The 26,629-nt window shown below is 32.9% G+C and overlaps 1 protein-coding gene across 1 annotated transcript in view; it reads left to right on the top strand.

Annotated features, from left to right (window-relative positions):
- The window catches only part of LOC135962980 (fatty acid synthase-like), a 67,925-nt gene extending 41,736 nt beyond the window's left edge, over positions 1–26,189 (top strand). The window contains exons 7-10 of the mRNA XM_065514781.1: positions 10,144–10,418; positions 10,496–10,845; positions 10,914–11,991; positions 25,486–26,189. Coding sequence (XP_065370853.1) covers positions 10,144–10,418; positions 10,496–10,845; positions 10,914–11,991; positions 25,486–26,103 — 2,321 coding nt within the window. The 3' untranslated portion in view covers positions 26,104–26,189. The remainder of the gene's footprint in view (positions 1–10,143; positions 10,419–10,495; positions 10,846–10,913; positions 11,992–25,485) is intronic.
- The last annotated feature ends 440 nt before the right edge of the window (positions 26,190–26,629 follow it).

Here is a 26,629-nt window from a genome sequence, read left to right on the forward strand (position 1 = left end):
TCTATATATCAAATAAAGAAAGAAGTGTTTAAAAATCATGGCTGAGTCCAAAGTTATATTTATTTGAATTTAAAAAAATTAAAAAAGGCGACTTTTCGCAATTTTTTTTGGAAAAAAGTACTTTTATTCTTTTTAAGTTATCTAAAAAATTTCTAACAGGATGTATAATGACTTTGTACTTTTTGAAAAGCTAACTTTACGCCAAATATTTTAAATGAAAAAAACATTTATAATTTTTGATACCGACGGGAGCAGGTCCATTCAAAAAATGCCTATTTTTATGTAAAATTCAACTTTAGGGCAAAAATTCTCAAATCGCATATTCGATATCAAAATATACTAACCTATTTTAGATGGCCCAATAAGTTCTTAATTATTTTGTAAAGGGTTCCGATAACCCCGCCCCTGGTATGGATATTATAGCCAAAAAACGAAAAAATCCCATTTTTGGGATTTTACAAGACTTTTTTTGGAATTGCGGGATACTTGATAACAAATAAATAGAAAAATCTACATAACTGAAATTTTTTAGATAACTTAAAAAGAATAAAAGTACTTTTTCCCCAAAAAAATTACGAAAAATCGCCTTTTTTAATTTTTTTAAATTCAAATGAATATAACTATGATTTTTAAACACTTCTTTCTTTATTTGATATATAGATCTATTGTTAATTCTATAAAAGAAAAATGGATAAAATCGGGGAATATTTGGAACCGCGGTCACCAAAAAACTGGAGTAGGGTGGGTAAAAATGTTGAAAATTAAATTTTCAAATGCGAATATCTCCTAAGCTATAACAGATAATTGATAGCTACGACGAGGTTTTAGTGCTCGACGAGGAGATTCTAAATGTGCAATTTTTTTAAATCGTAACACAAACGAAGAAATAGGATCATTTTAAAAATTGAACATACCCGAGATGTCCTACTTTGGGAACCACTGGTCCCGCTCCTGGTGGGCTCATGAGGTCCAAATTCAAAACTTAAACTCGACTACACTTCCTCTTTGCGCATGTGAAATTTCATTCAAATCGCCGTAAGATTTTAGAAGTTACAGATTTATTTCTATCTTTTTTTATTCTCATACCACTGTGCAACGTTATACATAGTTATACAAAATAAGAAACAATGTAAACAAAAATATTTAAAAACTCATATCAATCATTTTTGTTCACGAATGAATTTTAGATCCATCTTAGATTACTCTATGCAACAAATTTCGGATTATCGCCGCCAGCCTCAACAATTCCAATGGGAAATGAAAGTTCACCATTAACTTAACAAAACTGCCAAAGGGTTTTAAAAAGTTAGCTTAGTATAAATATTAGGCCGGGTCGAGTTGTATGAAACGAAATCTACGGAAAATTTACAGAAAGTTTCCTCAAGAAAATTTCTTGAAATTTTCCGTAGAATACGTTTCTGCTATACGATTTTTCGTGAAAAAAAATCGACCCACCCTAACAAATATATAAAAATATTTAATGGACTGTAATTGTGCATACTTATTGTTGCCTTGAATCCAATGTGGCAAAATATATTTTTCCGTTATTTACTTTATGGTGGGCAGGTGTGAAATATAAATAAATTCAATTTTAGATTAAAATGCACTACAAACAAATTTAAAACTACTCTGGTTCAAATGAATCTGATTCTATTGAATACTACAATTTATTTTCAGAATCTGATCTGAATATTTTGAAAAAAAATACATTTTTAAAAATCTTTCTGTTTTATTAAAAAAAATGTGTTTCAAAAGTTGTATTTCTACAACGAACTCAATGTTGCCATTTTGTTCACTGGAACCAATATAAATATTTTGAACTATATGGTCGAAGTTTTTTTGGTGTTGATGGAAGCTGTAAATTCTGGGTATCGTCACTCTCATCCTTCGAGGAAGAATCAATTTCTGCTTCACTCACTGAATTAGCTTCATTATCATCTTCTATAAAAACTTATTTTTACTCCACCAAAAAATTTCCGCTAGAACGGAGTCTGGCGACTTTTTCCCTCGGTATCTGTAATTTGTTTCACAAATATATGTATGTCATCAATATAAATAAATAATCATACCTTATTTCAAATGGAATAGCAATTTGGTTGTAGCGTTCGTCTGACTAATAGTGCAAAAAATTATCAAAAATTGTCCAACTTCAAGAGGCCATAACAATGGAAATGGAGCTAACTTTTCAAACCCCTTTGGCAGTTCTGTTTACTTTCATTTCCCATTGGAATTGTTGAGGCTGGTTTTTCTTGCTGCACAGTGTTATAAAAATATTCGAAATGATGGATATATCTGTACATTTTTATACTTTCGCCAATGAACAGTTACGAATTTTATGAAAATTCGTTTACACAAATCTATATTAAACACTTCGATATTGACTCAATCACTGTTCACCATCAATTTAATAAAATTTAATTCAAATTTTGTATAAGCATAGAAAACTCGTGTACCAAGTTTTAACAAATTCCGAACAATTATGGTCCGATCCCTTGTCGAATAGTTGTGTTTTCTCTATATGTTTTATAATCATTAATACCACTATGCAACAAATGAAGACTTTTGGAAAAACACATGATCATGACAGTATAGGTTCGACTCTACTATCAAAGACTAGTAAAACCCTATACTCAGTTTGTCCATTTTGGTGACAAATTTTTTCTTTATGGGCCGCCAAAGATTCTGAAAATCAGTGGGCCTTCAAAAAATGGTGTCAAAAGTTTTTGGCCAACAGCTAATTCAGACTTGGGGATTTCGCTTAACTATATATGGCAAGCATATAGCTAAGAGTCCGCCAAATAAATTTTGTTAAAAATGTTTCCCAAAAAAATGCCTTTTTTGAAAAAATATAGGGAAAAAACTTTTTTAGAATAACTTCCAGGGACTCCTAATTTGTCGCACACAATATATAGTAAAGTTGTAGCTACGGTAAAGCTGAACAACTCTTGTGAACGTATGAATGCATTACTATCTTTTGACGCTAAAACAAAGATTTTTTGTTAAAATAGTATGATCAAGTCCACAATTCTATGTTGTGCTGTATTATTTACTAGGCTGGTGGCATTTTCGAGTTGATTTACAGTTGTTCAGCTTCGCTTCGAATGAGCTGAAATTTAAAATATAGAAATGGGGATCAGTAATGGCCCCTCAAAGTCTCACATTTCAAAAAAAAATCGTCAAAAATTCATTTATGATCCGAATGAGCTGAAATTTAAAATATAGATAGTCCTTGAGAAGGTCTACAAAAAATATGCCTATATCTCTTTTAGATCAAGAGATATTTAGGTTTAATTTTTCTTAAATTTTGCTCGATCTTTTTTTCGTATTTTATATGTATATGACTGGCCTACGGAGGGTCGATTTTTAAATATGGCGTATATTTGCAATAAAATTCTAAAGAAAATAACACAAACCTCATAACAAGGTACCGTGAAATAACTCCTAAATGAAATAACTCCCCACGAAAAAATGAAATAATTCATTATGAAACAACTCCTAACGCATAGGGTGTTATTTAATAATTTTTTGTTGGGAGTTATCTCATAATGCAATAACTCCCAATGAAATTTTTGTTGGGTTTTATTTAATTTTATTATTTTACTGTATTGGAAGTTATTTCATTTTTGTTGGGTTCTATATTGCAAAATCAGAACCCATAAATATCAGAAACAGTCTTCACTCAGAAAAATTTATTGCATTGAAATTTAAGATTTTCTTCTCTGGGGTGTATCAAAAACTGGCTTCGCTCAGAAAAGATTCTTTTTACATCGTCGGCCTTTGTCAGGTTGCAACGATTTTTTAATCTGGTGCGAAATGAAAATCTGCTTTCTAAAATATTATAAAACCTTTCTGCAATGAAAGAAATCTTTTCTGAGCGAAGCCAGATTTTGATACACCCCGGAGGAAAAAACCTTAGCGCCTGGCCGAAGCCCGGCAATGCAAAAAACTTTTCTGAGCGAAGCCAGTTTTTGATACACCCCAGAGGAGAAGCCCTTAGCGCCCGGCCGAAGGCCGGCAATGCAAATCAAATTTTCTGAGTGAAGCCAGTTTTTGACACATCCCAGAGGAGTAAAACTTTGCGCTACGCCATAGGCCTGCAATGCAAAAAGTGTTTGGTAAGCGAAGAATAATTTCACTTTTGTAGTTCCTTTTTTTAGAATACATAAATAAATTGCTTCGGATTGGGAATTATTTCATTTCTATTGGGAGTTATTTCGCTTTTTTGGGAGTAATACTTTTAAAATTATGAAACAGCCGATTATTGGGAGTTTGGGAATTATTTAATTTTTGATGGGAATTATTTCATTGGGAGTTTTTTTCATTTGGGAGCTATTTCACGGTACTTCATAACAATTATCTTGTAAAAAGTTACACGCATCCAAAGTTGAAGCATCTTTTTATATGATTCTACTTTGTATGCGTGTATTTTTTAATTATTTTCACAAAAAAGACACTATATTTTATTTTATAAAAAAATTGTCTTCGGTACTATATACAATTTTTATATTATCTGAAGAGAACTTAAAGCAAAGGCGTATAAAGTAAAATTTGATTCACTTAAGCGAACATTGTCCCCCCAGCCCTATCCAAACTTGGCCAATTTTGAAACAATATTTTAGGTTTAAGTAAAAAATTCTAAAATATCGAAGCACCGATCCTCAAAAGCTTTTCATATTTGTATAGCCCTATATGTTGTTTATACACATACAAAACGTTTTTACTATCACAAAGTAAATATACATGAATTCAAATTAAATTTCTTTCGTTGAAAGCTGTATTTGTAAGTTAAAAGTAATGAAATATATTTTTTAAAAAAAATTAATTTACACTAAAAAAAATTAAAACAACATCACTTAAGTCGGGTTGAGCAACATTACATCACGTCTAAAATTTCACCGTTATTCGAATTTTTGATTCTGAGTCAAATAACGAAAATTTTTTTTGGTTTTTTGGGCTTTAAGGTTTAAAATATTATGAAACTTAATAGCCTAGCCCACCCAAAAGTAGGCGTGACCGAGAATAAATTTTGCGTTATTTCACTCAGAATCAATCAATATATTACTTTCAAATTTTATTGTGATGTCTGTAACCATTAAAATTTTACATTAATTCAAAGTTAATATTTTTCTTGATGGAAAATCCCATATTAAAATCTTTTTAGTTTTTAAGGTAAATGACTTCCGAAAAATTATTTCAATTATTCCAATATCAAAAGCTTATATTCACTGTTCAGAAGCTCCACAAACCTTGCCCATTTTCAAAACATTAAGTAATCATAACCTCACAAAATGTGTGTTGAGAGGGAAAGCTGGCGTTTTAACAATACAATTTGCTTTTGCATCTCCACCACGTTTAAGGCATGTGCTGTGGTTGGCGTAGAAGGCGGCTGACTTACTAGTTGTGTTAAGCTGGCCACACACGGATGATTTGTGAGTCCGATTTGTTCGTATTCGACGTCTTGTTACTTGTTAATGGGGCTGTGCGCGAACAAAATCACAAGTAATTGAAAATTTTCAATCACAAATCAGGCTAACAAATCATTCCGTGTGTGGCCAGCTTTACACAAATACAGACGTATGTATATACTACACATACAACCACAATGACAACTGCCGCCATGCCGTCATTGCCAATTACATATAGCTCTACCAGCAGCAACGCCATGCCATCGACGCAAGCAGCATCTGCAGTCGATAATTTTAATATGTATTTGTCACCAAATATTTCCGTTGGGCCACCATCTTGCCAATAATTTTCTACACAGCCCCAGCCAGCAATGAATAATTTTTATAAACAAGGTTTGTTACAAAATAATTCGGGTGCTATGATGTATCCACGTAAGCTTCAAGATTTGCCAGATTTCGGTGGGGCAGCGGAAGATTGGCCTATATTTTACACAGCCTATATTCAATCAAACACAACATATAATTATTCAAATTTTTAAAATAATCAGCTCCTGCAAAAAAGTCTCAAAGGTGATGCTCGCGACTTAGTTAAGTCATTGTTAATTCACCCAAACAACGTTGGTGCTGTCTTCGAACAGCTTCGTACTAGATTTGGTAGACCAGAACAGCCGATTCAAAGCCAGTTGCGACAAATAAGAGAAATTCCACACATTTTGGAAAATAATTTATCAAAATTAATACACTTTGCAACAAAAGTAAGAAATTTGACTGTTTTGCTTCAGTCTGTGGAAGGTCACCAACATATTGCCAACCCGACGTTATTAGATGAATTCATTTTAAAGCTGCCAATGAGCAAAAAATTAGATTGGGCTAGAGTTGCTGCTACTATCAAACCTTATCCTACTCTTCTTAATTTTAGTGATTTTATGGATGAGATGGCCGACTTAATTTGTTTAATACAGGATGCCGACAACAATGAACCAACACGTCGGGTCCTACTTCACACTACGGAAAGGCAGCCACAATGTCCTTTATGAAAAGGTCAACATAATCTTTATGATTGTCGCAGTTTCCTAGACTCAACTGTTAACAAACGTTGGTCAGACGTTGCAGACGTCGCCAACGTTGCAATACCACCTGCCATCCCAAATGAAGTGAGTGAGCCACAACAAAGCGTAATCAGGTGTTCTTCTACCAACAAAAAATTGTTGTTTCGTATTTTACCTGTTACTTTGTGTGGTGAAAGATGTCGTATGGATATTTATGCCCTTTTCGACGATGGATCGTCAATTACAATGTTGGATAAGGACATTGCCGAAAAGCTAGGAATACGTGTTCAGAAAGATAACTTAAATATACAGTGGTTTGACGGTCGATCAGCTCAGGAGTCAGTTTTTTCGTTCAACATTAAAGTAAGTGGTATGGGTAAATCTAAGTGCCATTATATGCGTAATGTTTATGCCGTTTCAAACAAATCAAGATTTGCAAAATAGTTTTCAAACGTCGTCATCTTTTCCCGTTAAATCCTACACGAACGTAATACCCCAGCTGTTAATTGGATTGGATCACGCGTATTTAGGGCTACCAACTAATACTCAAGTTAATTTGTCTTCGGGTCCATACTTAGTACTTTGTCAACAAATCATCCATCATGTCTTAGCTTGTTAAGCATTTTTTCAACGTAGAAAATATTGGTGTAGGATCGGCCCCTCCCATTGAGTGTGATGATGACATAAGAGCAAATGGAATTCTGCTAAAAACAACAAAACGAATTGGGGACCGATTTCTAACCGGCCTCCTATGGAAATATGATAACGTAAAGCTACCAAACAGTTATTCAATGGCCCTTAGGCGCTTGGAGGGAATTGAAAAAAAGATGAATCAAAACGAAAACTTTGCTGCTGCATACAAAGAGGTAATAAAGGGGTATCTAGACAAAGGCTATGTTCGAAAATTTCGTTTAGAAGAAATAGAGTTGCCAAGTGACAAAAAATGCCTCAAATGCCTCATTGCCTCATTTTGGGGTAATAAATCCTAACAAGCCAAAAAAGATTCGCTTAGTATTTGATGCAGCTGCACAAGTGAACGGTATTTCTTTAAATTCTCATTTATTAAAGGGTCCTCAAGATATTGCATCGTTGCCAACAATTTTATATAATTTTCGTCGTGGTAGAGTTGCCGTTTGTGCCGACATACGTGAGATGTTTCACCAGATTATTGTTCAGCCCGAAGACAGAATCAGCCAACGCTTTTTATGGCGCTATGGAAATCAAAACAACCCTCCTGATGAGTACGAAATGGTGGTCATGACCTTTGGAGCAGCCTGCTCTCCATGCTCAGCACGTTACGTCATGAAAGTCAATGCCACGGTATACAGCCAATCTCAGCCAAGAGCTACAACAGCCATTTTCATGTCTGGCCACAGAAAACCTACAAAAAGAGAATTACTCAGTATCATGTCAACATTTGATCCTCTCGGGTTTTTAAGTTATTCTATTGTTGGTGGCAAATTAATTTTACGCGAGGTGTGGAGCCGTGATTGTCGATGGGATGAAGCTATCCCAGAAGACGTTAATAAATCGTGGGAGCAGTGGCGCAAACAGATGAATAAAATTAAAAATTTTCGTGTGCCTAGATGCTATTTTCGATCAGGGTCGCCAGATCGTTTTAATTTTCACATCTTTGTTGACGCCAGTGAGGACGCCTTTGCTGCTGTGGCATACTGGAGATGGATTTCTGGCGATGGTAAAATATATACTAGTTTTGTGACATCTAAAACAAAATGTGCACCTTTAAAAAGAGTAACAATTCCACGCCTAGAGCTGCAGGCAGCAGTACTTGGAACCCGATTAATGCAAACAATTTTAGATGGTCACGGATTTACACCTGAAAAATGTGTTTTATGGAGTGATTCCAAAACATACGTAGCACATCGTATTGCTGAAATTTTGGCATCCACCGAAGCTGATAGCTGGAAGTGGGTTTCAACCCATGACAACGTAGCTGACGATGCAACGAGAGCATATAACAACGTTAAATGGATGGTTAAACAATTATGCAGCTGATGTTTCAAATCATGAAGACGAGGAAGAGCTTCGCCCTAAAATCACTTTATTGGTTGTAGGTAATACGTTTATAAATTTTAATCGTTTTTCATCTTTCTCTAGAGTAAAGAGAACAACCGCATGGGCTTTACGTTTTATAAGTCGATGCCGTAAAAAAGTGAGCGATGTACAATATTATTGTTTAACAGCTAGTGAACTTGAGTCAGCTGAGCTATTAATATGTTTACAGTTGCAGAAAGAACGTTTTTCAACTGAAGTCCAGTGTATTAAAAATAATCCACCCATTCCTAAAAACAGCAATTTAGTACAGTTAACGCCTTATATTGATGAAAATGGTCTGCTACGTCTATATGGTAGAATTGATGCAGCCAGCTTTTTGCCTTAAAGTTCGAGACGACCAGTGATATTACCATATGATCATGCCTATATAACTCTCGTAGTTCATCACTATCACTGCCAAATGAAACATCAAAATCACGAGGCTACAATATGTGAACTACGTAAAAAGTAATGGATTCCTCAAGTTAGACGTTTACTTCGGAAAATAATTTCAAATTGCATGTTTTGCAGATACAGTAAAGCTACTCCTCGTATACCAATTATGGGTCCACTTCCTATTGATCAGCTCGAGCCAAACGTCAGACCATTTAAATATACAGGTCTCGACTATTTTGGCCCTTTGACTGTATCTATTGGCAGGCGTTCTGAAAACAGATGGGTGGCACTTTTTACTTGCCTTACAATTCGAGCAATACATTTGAAAGTAGCCCATGACTTGTCAACCGACTCCTGCATTATTGCTATGAGAAATTTTATGAATCGCAATGGCGACGTGGTATAGTAATTCGTGTGTTTGCTGGTGTGGTGCGTCGAGTTGATGTAAAAACTGCGACCGGCGTTCTACAAAGAGCTGTATCCAAGTTAGCCGTTCTAGACTTAGATGTTGGTGAAGCGGATCGCTCCACGGGGGCGTTACGGAACGCCCTGTAATGTTTCACAATAGTGCCATCACTGTTCCAATAATTGTGTCATCCTTGTTTCAAATCATCTGTTTGTAAACCGCGTTTTTGCATTCCTTTTCCTTCTTGTTTTCTGCTTTGCTCTTTAGTGTGGGTTAAAAAGTATAAATGTTTAATGTTGTTTTAAAGGCCATAGAAGAAAGAGGTGCAAAACTGCGGTGTGTATGTTGTCTTTATATTGTATTTTCATTGTCTTTATTTGTTACCTTTACCTTTTTATAGAAATAAACTCCTAAATATTCAATATTTTTGTTCAATGCAAACCCTTTTAATTTCTGTCAACAACATCTTTACTGGCATAAATTATGCATTTATTCTGCCTTTTACCCTTCTTTGCGTTCTTTTCTGAAAAACAATAAGCTATTTTTGTAGAAAAAAATTTAACTAAATTTTTTTGCCGGACTCTTAGCTATATGATTGCCATATAAAGTTAAGCGGTATAATCAAATCTGAATTAGCTGTTGACCAATAACTTATGACACCATTTTTTGAGGGCCCACTGATTTTCAGAATCTTTGGGGGCCTATAAAATAAAATTGGTCACCAAAATGGACAAACTGAGTATAGGGTTCTACTACTCTTTGGTAGTAGAGTCGAACCTATACTGTCGTGTGTTTTTTGCACGTGTACTTATACTCATAAATTTATTTGTAGATGAAAATATTGGAAATTCTCGTGATTGTTCATTCGAGGAAATGATTATGGCCCGAACAAATGGAAGGGGTGTTGATTTTATCTTAAATTCGTTATCTGAAGATAAATTAAAGGCATCGCTTCGTTGTTTAGCACCAAATGGACATTTTCTGGAAATTGGTAAATTCGATATGGCTAATGACAGTAACATTGGATTGGGCGTCTTCTTCCAAGGACAAAGTTTTCACGCAATATTAGCAGATAAACTTGAAGAATATGCTCCATATTTATTAGATGTAAGTAATATTACCAATATAAGTACATACAGATTTATGTCCAATAAATAATTAGCTTCTATTTTACGTGTATTTAGAAAATTAAAAGACACATTGCGGAAGACATACAAAGCGGTATAGTTAAACCTCTCCCATCCACTATTTTCAAACCATCGGAGTTGGAGCATGCTTTCCGTTTCCTCATGACCGCCAAGCATATTGGCAAAGTGTTAATAGAAATTCGACCAGATGCAGCATCACTTGCTACTCATTCGGTTTCAGTAACTCCAAAAATATATTTCCATAAAGAACTCGTCTATGTGGTACCTGGAGGTCTTGGCGGCTTTGGTTTGGAACTTGTCGATTGGATGATATTGCGAGGTGCCAGGAAGATTGTCCTAAATTCGAGACGCGGACTATCGGACGAATATCAAAAACATAGGATTTCGTACGTATAAATCACATTTGTGAAAACATTTCTTCTTAATTTTATTAATATATTCAATTTGTGTTTAGAATATGGAATAGCTACAAGTGCCAAATAAGAATAAACACATCAGATATTACGACAGAGAAGGGCTGCTTAGAACTATTAACCGATTCCATGAAACTAGGAAGTATTGGTGGTATTCTGAACTTAGCAGTTTTGCTTAAGGATGGCATTTTTTCGAATCAAACTATTGAAAACTTCCAACAGTCTCTGGCGCCTAAAGCATATGCCACTAAATATTTGGATAAGTTGTCTCGAAAGCTTTGCCCTAAATTACATTGTTTTGTTATATTCTCCAGTGTATCTTGTGGTCGAGGCAATGCCGGCCAAACTAATTACGGAATGGCCAATTCTATAATGGAACGCATTGTAGAAGAACGTGTATCGCATGGATATCCTGGAAAAGCAATTCAGTGGGGTGCAGTCGGAGAAGTGGGACTAGTGGCTGTTATGGCAGAGGGGAAAATTGATCTAAACATTGGTGGCACTCTTCAGCAACGCATTAGTTCATGTCTTGACGTATTGGATACGCTTATAACATCTTCAGATCCGATTGTCTCTAGTATGGTTGTGGCTGAAAAGAAAATTTTAGCAGAGAGCCAAACAGCACTTCAGTTCGTTATGAACACTTTGTCGCTGACGCAGTTGAAATCCATCTCTGTAAATTCTACACTATCTGAACTTGGCATGGATTCTCTAATGGGCGTAGAGATCAAACAAACACTTGAAAGAAATTTCGATATAACTTTATCGCCGGCCGAATTACGTGCCCTAACTATTGACCGCTTAAAAGAACTTTCTGAGATACACAAGAAAACTAGTGTCGAAACTAAAAATGATGGGATAGACAATAACTTCCTTAATTTAATAGAAAGTTTTTATTTCAATGTAACCTTGGAAACTATTAACTCAGATTACATGATTCCTGTTAACAATGCCGATTCAAATCTAGATCCAATAATAATATTTCCTGGTATTGAAGGTATTTGCACAGCTATCTGGAAACAAATTGGATCACAGTTGAAGCCGCCGGCTTATGTTGTGCAGTTCTTAACAAAATTCGATTCAAATAATTTTAGGAGTGTTATCGAAATTACTGTCAAAGTAAGTATTGAATGAAAGTGTAATTAATCTATAGATGTTTCATTAGTCTAGTGACTAGACTCTAGTCGTATCGCGATATGTAGTTAGTATAACATAAAGGGTATTGGTTTCGATATAACGCTGTTCGTCAGTGTAGGTTTGTTTTATTTGTAATATAAGACGCAATTTTGAAGATAATTTTAAAAATATCGAAATTCAGCTCAAGTAATTTTGTGAAGGCTTTCAAAAGTTTAGTTATGTTTTCCTTTTTTATGCTCTTAAGCCTTTTAAATATCTGTTGTACTGTACGTGAATTACAAACTAAATTCTGTAATCCTAATTGCCAAGCAAAGGTTCTATTCTTAATTCAATTTCCAAGCAAATTAAATTTGTTCTCTTAACTATTCTATTAAAGAATTCATTACGAATTAATTCATAGGCATAATTCCTTATTACTTCAAGTCATTGAATTCATTCCTTTGAGAATTCATTCTTTATTGAATTAATTCACTATTAAATCATTCAAGATTTCCTTAATTCAAATTCATTATAAAATTTATTCAAATGCATAATACAATAATTTTAGAAGGTAGAATCATTAGGGAGAGTTGTCAATTTGATGCCTTGTAAAGTCAAACAAATGAAATATGAACAAGTAAGAGTGCTATATTCGGCTATGCCGAATCTTATATACCCTTCACCTTTGTTGTGGATGCATTATTATTTTTTATAATTAGTATATATGTATGTACATTGCCCACTTTCAGCGTACAGCATCCTAAATTTATCAAGAACATAAAAAACAACAACGCCAAACGAAACAAAACACCAAAAGAAAAAACAAAATACGCAAGCCAATGAAACCAACACACATCCAAACATACGTTTAATTGTATAAAAAACAACAACGCCAAAAGAAACAAAACACAAAAGAAAAACAAAATACGCAAAGCATGCACATCCAAACATACGATTTGTTGCTGTTTTGTCAAAAAAACCAACACACAACCAAACAAACGTTTAGTTGTATAAAAAACAACAACAAAGGCAAAAGAAACAAAACACAAAAAAAAACAAAATACGCAAAGCATGCACATCCAAAAACATACGTTTTGTTGCTTTTTTGTCAAAGCATGCAATACATTGTGTTTTTTGATGAAATTTTCAGAGGTTGTCTCGGATTTTTGCTCATATCTCCGTTATTTATGGACGGATTTTGCTGATTTTAAATAGCAAAATTCTCGAAAGTATGTCTGACAGAATTGTTGAAGATTTGGATCCCGGAGATATCTGGGGCCTTCAGAAAATTGATTTCAACAGACAGACAGATAGACGGACATGGCTTAATCGACTCCGGAAATGAAAAATCGGTCGGAAATGAAAAATGTAGAAATTACAAACGGAATGACAAACTTATATATACCCTTCTCACGAAGCTGAAGGGTATAAAAACAGAATTGAAAAAATAGAATGAGAAACTACAAAAAACACATTAAAAGTTTAAATCACTTTTTCTTCTTTGGTGGATATTCCATCTGTATAAGCAAGAAAATCAGTCATTCCTTTAATTGGTTCAAGAGAAGGTACTGCATTTGGCATCAGACGTGCATGTTTTGATTCTTGATGTAGTTCAATGTAGTCCGAATTCTTAAAATGATACATACAAATCCTTGAATGTTTCTTTAGTTGAACTCCACAAGCAGCACTCCATTCTATTATTTTATTTTCTGGACACTTTATGAACTGTACGTCATTTTGTTCGAATGAACATTTACACACACAACACATAACACGCATATTGGAAATTTCATTTAAATTTGTTTACAAAAAATATTTTATATTTTATTTATTTTTTAATGTTTTGCTTTGATATTACTTTTTATACCCTTCACCTTCGTGAGAAGGGTATATATAAGTTTGTCATTCCGTTTGTAATTTCCACAATATAATTTTCCGACCCTATAAAGTATATATATTCTGGATCCTTATAGATAGCGGAGTCGATTAAGCCATGTCCGTCTGTCTGTTGAAATCAATTTTCTGAAGTCCCCAGATATCTCCGGGATCCAAATCTTCAACAATTCTGTCAGACATACTTTCGAGAATTTTGCTATTTAAAATCAGCAAAATCCATCCATAAATAACGGAGATATGAGCAAAAATCCGAGACAACCTCTGAAAATTTCATCAAAAAACACAATGTATTGCATGCTTTGACAAAAAAGCAACAAAACGTATGTTTGGATGTGCATGCTTTGCGTATTTTGTTTTTTTTGTGTGTTGGTTTTTTTGCTTTGCGTATTTTGTTTTTTCTTTTGGTGTTTTGTTTCGTTTGGCGTTGTTGTTGTTTTTTGTGTTCTTGATAAATTTAGGATGCTGGTTTTGTTTTGACAAAAAAGCAACAAAACGTATGTTTGGATGTGCATGCTTTGCGTATTTTGTTTTTTTTTGTGTTTTGTTTATTTTGGCGTTGTTGTTGTTTTTTATACAATTAAACGTATGTTTGGATGTGTGTTGGTTTCATTGCCTTGCGTATTTTGTTTTTTCTTTTGGTGTTTTGTTTCGTTTGTCGTTGTTGTTGTTTTTTGTGTTCTTGATAAATTTAGGATGCTGTACGCTGAAAGTGGGCAATGTACATACATATATACTAATTATAAAAAATAATAATGCATCCACAACAAAGGTGAAGGGTATATAAGATTCGGCATAGCCGAATATAGAACTCTTACTGGTTTTATATGTGGCTGACATTTAAGGGAATGTATAAATGAGAATGTAGTTACTGGTGATCAGCGTTGCCACTCATAAAATATTTTTCCTACCAAATTTCTAATTAAAAACTACCAAAACCTACCAAATTTATAATATTTGAGAAATGTTATATGGATTCGCTTCAAAATTAATAGTTAACTTAAAATTATATTATTGCTGCTATAAAATTACACAGAGGAAGAAAGTTATTTAATAACACTACAATCATAAATATGTTAAAATCGTTCAATTTTCGATATTTTATTTTTGAGTCGATTTAACGATGTCCTTCCGTACGTCTGTCTGGCTAGTTGTCCATGTATTTCACATAGTCCCCATATAAATGTCCTGATTTATATAGATATTAAATAACAGTTTTACAAATAAATTACACCTAAAAATTCAATTCACAATTGACAATAGCTCCCACATAAGGCCCTCTTCCGAAAATTACTTAAACGAGCACAAAACTCCTAAAAGTGTTGGTATCCCGAAAAAATTCAACACAAATAAGTTTCATATAGAAATAAATTACGCGTCCTAATTTCCATAATTGGACATTTAAAGTGTCAGATGAAACTGAAATATTGAAGCAGAGTTTAACACATGTTATTAGGAAATAAAAGTTACTAAATAAATACACATTTACCCGACTAAACTAAATATTTAAGAAAATGCTATCTTCATATTTTGCAAATATGTAGTTTTATTATTTTGGCTTAACATAAGTAGTTTTTTCGTTATTATTTAAATTATTTTGTTCTTAAAAATACTTATGTATTCAGAAATATCGTAGCCTACCAAAATACGACAAATATCGGAACAAACTAACCAAACTACCAAAAGTCAATTTGTTAACTTTAAACTACCAATGTTGGTCCAATTGGACCAAAACGGCAACGCTGCTGGTGATACTACCTTATATCATTGTATCATGATTCAAATGTATTACTAACAAGCTTTTGACAATTTTTTCACATTTTACATAATGAGTTTGAAAAAATTCTCTAAAGGTAAGTAGTATATACACAGAAAAAACAAGTAAGAAAGTATGGTCGGTCACTAAGTAAAAGAGCAAAAAAAATGTTTCTTTTAAAATTTCAATAATTTATATTTTTGAGTGATTTTCGGAGTGGGCCTTATATGGGGGCTATGACCAATTATGGACCGATCACTATGAAATTAGGTCGTGTGATTTATGTGTATATTAAAGTGAATTTTGTGTGTTTACCAAAATTTTTAAGCGATTTATGCACGTTAAAGTGATTTTCGGAAGCGGGTCTATATGGGAGCTATGACTAATTATGGACCGATCGTAACAAAATTTGGTGACATGAATTTTGTGTATATAAAACTTATTTTATATACACAAAATTTGTGGAGATGCATATATAAATTAAACATTTATGACCGATAAAGTCCAATTTCGGGAAGACATTTGTGTGGGGGCTAGGTGAAATAATTGACCGATTTCAGCCAGTTTCAATAGGCTTGGTCCTTGAGCCGAAAAAATAATATATATCAAATTTCATCGAAATATCTTCAAAATTGCGACCTGTACTCTGCGCACAAGGTTTACATGGACAGCCAGCCAGCCAACCAGACGGACGGACGGACATCGCTAATCGACTCAGAAAGTGATTCTAAGTCGATCGGTATACTTTAAGGTATTTTTGGGCGTTTCAAACATCTGCACAAACGCATAATCCCCTCCCCACTATGGTGGTGTAGGGTGTAATTAAATAGTAAAAAACTGAACAAACGTTTAGTTTTTCTGAATATTTCTTAAATTTTTTTGCACCCATTATGGCTGTAGTAGAAAACCGAATAAAACGTTCAGCTTTACGTTGAACGTGCATTCAGCTTTTTACTATATAGAGTTCAGCTTGTTCAAAAGTAAAGGGGAGTTTAGGTTTTAGCAATATTTGTGTTCGCGTACTTGGTAATTTGTAATAATTTGTACAAATTATAACTGGAAGTTACGGGATTCCTTTCGTTTACTTTTAAAAACTTGTAACGAGAGAGCAAGAGAGTGTTCAGTAAAAAATATCAACATGAAAAATATAAACAAATTGTTGCAAATGTAAACAAAACAAAAAAGTTGAAAATTAACACAATTTACAAGTCTTGCAAAGAAAAGAAGTAAAATAACACAAAACAAACGTTTTAAATTGATTTATAATAAAATACAACTTATTTTTACAAATTGTTGTTCGCGTACTTTTTGGATATTTTTTTAGATTGAGGGCAAATTTTACGCTCTAAATTAAAGTTACTGGATAATTTTTACTGGAAAGTACGCGAACACACTTAATATTCGTTTAATATTCGCAATACTGAACGAGAATTTAGTTTTATATCAGATGCGTTCAATTTCTTCATTACTGAACGTAAGCTTATTATTTTACCAGCTGCGTTCAGAGAATTAAATAAAAGATTTTTTTTAATATTAAAAAAATTTATTCAATATAATTTACAAGCATTATTCATACATAAATATTTACATAAACAACTATTTCTATAAACTCACCGAAACCTGCTCTTCTAGAGGAAATTCCTGCATATGTCATCAACAATTACCTTAAAATTAGATGCTGTTTGTAGAAGGCGTTTTCCAGTATTATATTTGTACTAAATTCAAAAACATAAACTTAAAAATAAACAAATAAGAAAGTATGGTCGGTCAAGCCCGACCATATAATACCCTACACCAAGTAAATGAGCAAAAACATTTTTCTTTTAAAATTTTAATAATTTATATTTTTGAGCGATTCTCGGAAGTGGGCCTTATATGGGAGCTATGACCAATTATGGACCGATCACCTTGAAATTAGGTCGTGTGATTTATGTCTGTATGAAAGTTATTTATGTTGAATTTTGTGTATATACCAACATTTTTAAGAGATTTATGCACGTTAAAGTGATTTTCGGAAGCTGGTCTATATGGGAGCTATGACTAATTATGGACCGATCGTAACAAAATTTTGCGACATGAATTTTGTATATATGAAACTTATTTGGGGCGAAATTTGTTTAGATACATAAATAAATTAAATATTTATGGCCGATAAAGTCCAATTTTGAGAGGACATTTGTATGGGGGCTAGGTGAAATAATGGACCGATTTCAGCCAGTTTCAATAGACTTTGTCCTTGCGCCGAAAAAATTATATGTACCAAATTTGATCGAAATATCTTCAAAATTGCGACCTGTACTCTGCGCACAAGGTTTACATGGACAGCCAGCCAACCAGCCAGACGGACGGACATCGTTTAATCGACTCAGAAAGTGATTCTAAGTCGATCGGTATACTTTAAGGTGGGTGTCAGACCAATATTTTTGGGCGTTACAAACATCTGCACAAACGCATTATACCCTGCCCACTATGGTGGTGTAGGGTATAATAATGAACAAAATTAATTACCATAAACTCACCTTTTTCAAATACACACTGTCTTGTTCCACTTCTTAAAAGGCTTCTCACGAATATCTGCTTGTTTAATAGATGTAGTGCCTATACTGGATTCCCGTTTCTGTAATAAACAATTATATTAGTTAAATAATATGTCCAATAATTATTAAATATTCACATAAATATTTGTAACCCCGGCAATAGAAATTGAGTTGTTCTAGCAAAGCTTAATGTTAATGTATGGATGTCAGTATATAAAATATGAACCACTCACTTTAAAAATCAACACACAAATGAGATTTGGTCAAAGTTAATATTTGTTGTTTTTCTATTAGAATACCGTTATTTCTGTAGCCGTTTTAAAAAAAAATTGCCAAAAATATTTTTAACACGTCCCGTTCAGATTTATTGAACGATGCGTTTAGTTTTGCTTTACTATTCCACTATGCTGAAGTTAGTTAAAAATAAAAAAACGTATGGTGGAATGACAATTTTTATCATATAGGCCATAGAATAAAATATGCATAAAAGCGCTACTGAGAGACAAAGAATCTAAGTTTGTTGTCAAAAAACTAAGTCTTGCAACAACAGAATATTACATATATTCTGTTGTTGCAAGACTTAAGGTAGGATCACACGATTGCCGCAATGAACCAATTTAATACAATTTTTATTGTGCTGAATTGGGGCCCAATAAAGAAATTGTCCCAATCAAATTCTCTGCAGTCACATGATTGCTTCATTTTATATAAATTTGATTGTCGTAAATTGGCGCAAAGCGATTTAGTGGCAATAATTGTCGCATTTCAGTCACACGATTGTTCTAGTTTACGGCAACTCAGAGAAACAGCTGTTGTGCTAGATTTTAAATTTTGTTTTGTTTACATAAATGTAAAAACAATCTATTTTTGAAAAAAATATTTGTTAAATAAAAAAAGAAAATTGCGTCGGCCTTAATTATCATATAAAAAAATTAATAAAGAAATGTTAAAAGATGTATGTGGGTCAGAGAGTGGCTGACAAAAACAATATTTCATTTACAAAAATTAATATTGGCGCTAATTGTCTTCTTTGATTGCCGCACTAGAACACAATAAATATTGGTGTATTTTTAACTTTTTTATTGGTGCATGTTGCCTATCAAGCATTCACATGATTGCCGTACCAGGGTTGCATTTGATTGGGCCAAATAAGCACAATATTGTTGTGGTTTGACATATGAGCCAATAAGTTGTGAAATCACACGATTGACGTATAAAATAGACCAATAATTGGTGCATTGCGGCAATCGTGTGATCCTACCTTTAGTTTTTTCAATGTACATATTTTGAGTTTTTATATAAAAAATCAATTTTTGTTCAAAAATATGATCACAGATCGAGCTCCTTTAAAAAATCGATTTTTGTTCAGAAATATGAGTGATCACAGATCAAGCTCCTTTTCTTGATTAAACAAACACTCATTGGCCAAGTGAGTATTGTGAGTTTTTAAATAAAAAAATCTATTTTTGGCCAGAAATATGAGTGATCACAGATCGAGCTCCTTTTCTTGATTAAACGCTTAATGGCCAAGTTATTAGCGATTTTAGATATTGTGAGTTTTTATATAAAAAATTAATTTTTGTTCAGAAATATGATCACAGATCGAGCTCATTTTTTTCTGATAAAAACTCACAATATCTTAAATCGTTAGTAACTTGGCTAATAACCGTTTAATCAAAAGTAATGAAAATCGTGGGTCTTGACAAAGTTTTGAAGAAAACTCATAAAAAGGCCGACAAACCCGATTTTTGGCAAAAACTCGACTTGAGCGACCTCTAAACCTCTTCCGAAAAATCTAAAAAAATCTCAAAAATACTTTACCCTATAAGCTTTCTAATTATGCTTGAGCCCCTTTGGACGCGCCAATGATCATGTTATAAAGTAGAAGTTTACAATCTAAACTAAGCGGAGAGTTTCTGTCAATAAGCCAATTAATTTGAATTGATTTCATTTGAGTCAACTTTGCATCTATATGACTTTTCCATGTAAGACGACGATCGAGATGTATTCCGAGGTATTTCATTTCCGAATGAATTATTGTTTGGTTATTGATATGAATAGGGGGGCATGCTTTTCTACGCAATGTATGTAAATGTTACACTGGTGCATATACCTATAAACGCACACTACTTTTTTTTAAGAAAATTGTAAAAATTAAACAAGAACATATTTAGGGGGCTACAAATTTGTTTATTGAATTAGTTAAGACTTCACATAAAATATTGTTTACAAAAAAAATTAATTTGTACTTTTTTTATTTTTTACTAAATTTTCGAGATTAACAGCCATTTTAAGGGTATTTTCCTATAAACGCACTTTAATTTATGGGCCACTGTAGCATTATTAATAATGTGTGGATGATCCTTTGTTATAGAAACATGGATTGCAGCATTATCTTGTTGGAATATGAAATCTTCATCCATAAATGAGAGAAGAGCATCTTCCAACAGTTCTTTATAAATCGCACTATTCATTTTTGTCGGCACAAAACATATTTTCGACTTGCCAACTGTAGAAAACGCTGCCCAGACAATAACACTGCCACCACCGAAATTACGTTTTGACATCCGAACATCGTTTGATCTCAAATCGTGCCTTCCTTAGCCTCCCCAAAGAGTCCTTATTCAGGACAACGATCGCCTTTCTTGAAGACCCCTCAGCGTCCGTAACCTTGACAACTTTCCAGTCTTGAGTTGGAAGTTGTGGGTTACAGCACTGTAGGATCTCCAAGATCTCCTTCGGGCTAGATGGCTCAGTTAGATTTGAGCTATGGATCTAGGCTTTCGGGGTATCTCACTCACAGAAACCACCTCCAGCCTAGATCCCGGCCATACCTCACCCAATGATGCGACAGCAGTCTTTAGTAGCAACGCACTATAGGTTAAATGACTACTTTTTCTGTGCAAAATTAATAACTACTACAAAATCATGGTATTCAAACCAAAACCTTTAAGAATTTCATAAGTAAAAATAATTCTATTAAAAAAAATGGAATTTAACCCACTAACGACCAAAAATTAACCCTGTTGCAATCAGTAATGCAAACTTAATACATTAATTTATGTTAATTATACTAAAACTTTTAGTAATTGCAAAGAAACTTTGGTAAGAGTCTCATTTGCTTTTATAATTTTTCTTTTAAAATTTCAATAATTTATATTCATGAGTGATTTTCGGAAATGGTTTATATGGGAGTTATGACCAATTATGGGCCGATCGTCATGAAATTAGGTCGTGTGCTTAATTTCTTTATGAGAGTTGAATTTTATGTGTATACCAACAATTTTAAGTGATTTATGCACGTTAAAGTGATTTTCGGAATCGGGAGCTATGACTAATTTAGGACCGGTCATCATAAAATTAGGTGACCTGAATTCCGTATATATAAAACTTATTTGGAGCTAAATTTGTGTAGATACCTATATAAATTAAACATTTATGACCGATAAAGTCCAATTACGGGAGCACATTTGTATGGGGGCTAGGTGAAATAATGGACCGATTTCAGCCAGTTTCAATAGGCTTCGTCCTTGGGCAGAAAAAATTATATATACCATATTAAGCTGGGTCTTAGACTAATATTCTTGGCATTACAGACATCTGCACAAACGCATAATATCCTCCCCACTATGGTGGTGTAGGATATAAAAAATGCATTGTTTGGGTTATATGCTTCTCTACTTCATCTGAAAATATGTTAACTTCAATTTTGTCCACTACATGTTTGAAAACGACATAAAATTTTTCTTTTTTTGAATTTTCGTTAAGCCAAATTTCAAACAATAACCTAAAAAATATAGTATTATTCGAAAACGGCTAAAAATGGCTATTGAATGTAAATGAAAATCGGTTTATAACATTTCAATATATTCATTTCTGTTTGAATTTAATCTGCCGAACTTTGCCGAAATTTTAAAAGCTTCCACGAAGTTACATTTTGAAAACAGTCGCAGCACTTTTAAGGTTATGTTAAAAAAGTGGCTTTATTTCAAGCAAGCTAAACATTTTTATCACATTATTTAACAAAAAACCTTACTTACTTACTTAAATTATTGTTCCCCATTTTCACTTCTTCTTTATAACTCGCGAAATTATTTAAACATGAAATTGAAAATTTGAAAGCAATACAGGCTTTTCAACATAGCAATGTCTTTGACTGCGTGTTGTCAAACGGAATTTAATATTTACCAAAAACATAAAGCTGACTTAGTTAATTTGGAGTATTGGTTACAAAATGGCATTAAAAAAAGTGCAATATTTGCATTTGAAAAATTGGACTTTAGCACAGTTTTGGTAGCCGTTTAACCTATAGTGCAACGCTGAGCGTTCATCTACACAAGACATTAGCTTAACGTGACCCTGGTACCAACTAGCGTCATCGCATTGAACACCCAGAACACCCCTACCAGTTTTTGCTTCACCATATACCAATTCAATTGAGATATGGATCCGTCATTGACACTCCGGTTGATAACCGCCCTGATGAGATTGTCTTTGACAATCTCACTGAAGATCTTAGCTAACGACCTTTGCGTCGCTTTGGGCCTTTTAGGTCCCGGTTGCTGGCTCTTGGCCGCTGCATTCTCCTCTGAACGTTACCGTTTAGGCCCCGCTGATGAATCTAGCTAGTGGATTTCTGACGGACATTAAAGGGCCTTTACGGACCAGCCGGATCAACCAACAGAACCACCCCTCTCAGTGAGGGGAAAATGGTTCCAGAGACAGCCAACTCATGTTAAACTCTCCCCTCCAGCTTGGCCAACACGAATCATCGCACTTAAGCCTCTACATCGCGTCAAGATGACTACCCATCGTAGAGGTAAAGAAAGGTACCACCAAAGTCTCTCTTGAACACCCGTCAAGTTTGAATTTTAAATTTGTATAGCATTTCCTATATTATCAACTGATTTTGTATCTATAACACTTAATATTTAACAAATTATCTCAAAACCGAAATAAAACCGAAACCGATTGGTTTTCAATTTTTTAAAAATCTAATTTAGATCACATTACAATATTTTAGAGACAAAAATAATAGTTTAAACTGATTATATTTAATTTTTTATGTTTTAGGTATGTTTTAGACTAAAATTGCGGCGAATAGGATCCCAATTAGCTTGTAGTATGAAATGAATTTGACTCAGTTTTTTTTCTATTGTGAATAAAGTGAATAAATCTGTTAAAAATTATGGTATACATACAAAATTCATGATAAATAACTTTTATATAGACACAAATCACACGACCTAATTTCATGGTGATCAGTCCATAATTGGATTTGTAATCCAGCTATTGAGCAGAAAAGGTGAAAAATTGGTAAAAAATTTAAAAAAATGGGCATTTTTGCGATTTTTAAGGCACTGGATGCACGGTATGTTCCGTATTTTTTTTTCTACTATTCAATATCTACAACTTTGCTTCAGTCACAAAAGAGATATTCCGTACGGTATACGAGATATAACCGTGCTAAAATATAGAAAAAGTGATAAAAATCCACCTTGAGGAAAAAAAATCGTTTGGCCATTAAATTAATATGGCAGCCAACTTGACAAAACTAATGATGCAGAAGTTCTTATTTTTGGGGCTACTTTCACGTGCAATTGTCAGAATTGAGTCCCAAAGCAATGAACTGAAAAATGTTGTACTGTGTAATAGTTTAAACTTTAATTTTTTAATGTTTTAGGTATGTTTTAGCCTAAAATTACGGCGAATAGGCTCCCAATTAGCTTGTAGTATGAAATGAATTTGACTCAGTTTTTTTGCTATTGTCATATTGTTTATTGAAACCGAATGTATATTTTCTATTCCCTTTTTTTGTTTTTGTATATACATATATATTTACAGAATATATATTGCTTTATTATAAGCGAAAATTCTGTCACGTACGGTATGTCACGTACGATATTAAATTTTATTTCAGAGATCGAAAATAACTCGTCTATATACCAAAAAACCTAAATTGTGATTTATATTTTTGTGATAAAAATAAATCACTGAAAATAACAGTTATAAAATGATTTTTATTTAAATGGTTTGGTATGACCTTTATTTGTTTTTGTTGTTTTTTAATGGTTTGATGTGAGATAAACAATACATTTGTTCTTGTTCTTAATAATTGTTACTTCCTTTTTTATTTACATACAATAACATATTGTTAGTAATTTTTAATAAATTATAGAAAGAATATGATGAATATGAAGTAATGAATTAGGAGTAACAGAAATGAGATTATTTTTTTTAAACTATTATTAATCTTTTGATAAATTTTATATATTTAAGCGTTGATTTGCATCAAATGCATTTTTGCGATTTATTTTTTATGTTCGCAAATAAGTCACAAGCTGACTTTTACGAAAAAAATAAATTATAAATCACTCATCCAGATTATTTGTGTTTGTTTCTTTTCTGTTTCTCTCAACCCCAAACCTAAAATGTTCTCGAATAAATCACTCTCTCAGTGATATATCACAAAAAAATATTTTTAAATGGCTGCGATTGAGAATTTACCATTGAAATGAAAGTGAACCCGTTATTTTCGGTCTCTGTTTTATTTATTATAAAATCATCCAAAGATTGTTTGTATGTAAATATGACGGATTGTAAAGGAAAAATATTTCGTTTAGTGTAAGAAATTAAAAGAAAACTAACGCCTCCCACGATTCGAATATTATCGCAAAATGTACTGCAAAATGAGTTCCGTGTTATGTCACGTACGATATTCCCTTATTTCGCTCAATATTTTGGACAACAATGTTTCGAAAGAACTTTTTATTATTTTAAAATATGGTACCCTCTGAATGGAACATAAAGACCAAATTATTTTTCAGATACTCTTATTTTTGCAAAATCTATTCCACTCTATAGGCGTTCAAATGTCACGTACGATGATATGGAATTGCCCATATGTAATTTTGTATCGAATATGTAATTTAGGTATGAGGCTGTGTAGTTTATAATTTTTATTGATGGCAACAGTTCTTTGGGTGAAACTAAAGAATTTGTTTTGTTGGTAATGATTTAAGGGAATTTAAGGAAATAGCTGAAAATTATATTAAATAACTTCATTAAAATAAAAAAAAATTAAATTTAAATAATAATGTGATGTCTCTTCTTATTAAAAATTGCATTAAAACTTTTTTGTGTCTAAAACTTGATGAATTTTATTAAGTTTTTTCCTTCTCCTGTAAAGTAACAAAAAATCGAGTTAGGCCTTTTTTATATTAAGCCATCGATATATTTGTATATTTTTTCATTAGCTTTATTTACGTTATAATCTTCATAATTTAAATACTACTATATTTTTTTTTACAGAATATTAAACAAATGTTGGATGCTAGGCGTATCAAAAAATTTAGAATCGTGGCTTATTCCTTTGGCACTCTTATTGCTCATATTGTAACCAAATATTTAGAAAAGTTGGGATATGCTGGTTCCATGGTTTATATCGATGGCTCTCCTGTATGGGTGGAAAACATAAGTAAAGAAATGAAAGCAATGAATACGTTGGAAATTGAAAAACGTGTTATACTTATAACCCTGCAATCTATTTTAAATCCAGAACAAATGTTGGAGTTTAATAAAATCCTGTCCGAGAATAGTAATCTGGAAACTATTTTCTGGAATATAAAACAAAATTTAAATTTAAAAAACGTAGATGAATGTATGAATTACTTAAATGCGGTATTATCCGTCACAGAAGCAGTAATGAACCCTGATACTTTCAACTTGGTCGAGGTCATTGAATCCAAAATTCTAATGATAAGCCCAACAACATTATTGCAGCCAAACATAGATAAGTTTTATGGATTGAAGCCGATAACAAGAAACACTATAGATGCCACAACTCTCGAAGGCGATCATCAAACAATATTACAACATGAACAAATTCCCAAATTGATAAACCAATATTTTGGCAACCAGTCGAATTAAATATTTCAATAATATATGTATAAATATTTACTTAAATATGTACTTAAGGATCTAAAATAAATATTGCTGGGCTTTTTAGCAGACAATTTGAAGAATTTTTTATATTATATACAAGATGCAAAGATATACACGTATACACAGTTAAAGTATACGTACGATCGACTTTTTGGGCCTGACTCATTCATTCACTCACTCATGACTGATGAGTCAGTGAATGAGTGAGTGAGTGAGTGAATGAATGAGTCAGGCCTTGTATTTTTAAATATGTATATAGATTTTTAAAAAAAGTCGATCGTACGTATACTTTAGTAACTGTGTATACATACGTACAGGTGTACATATATGTAAAAAGGTAAGTTCTCTGAAACAAACAAAAAAATAACATAAATTGTTAGTAATTTCAACAGAATTTAGTTTAACTCTTTTAGGCTTTTTTCATATAAAACTCATAAAAAATTAATAATGTTATATATTGTTACGTTTTAACCTTTTCAAAATGTTGGTTTATTTCCTTTAAATAAACCGG

Source organism: Calliphora vicina, chromosome 1, assembly GCF_958450345.1.
Source record: "Calliphora vicina chromosome 1, idCalVici1.1, whole genome shotgun sequence".
Lineage (NCBI taxonomy): Eukaryota > Metazoa > Arthropoda > Insecta > Diptera > Calliphoridae > Calliphora > Calliphora vicina.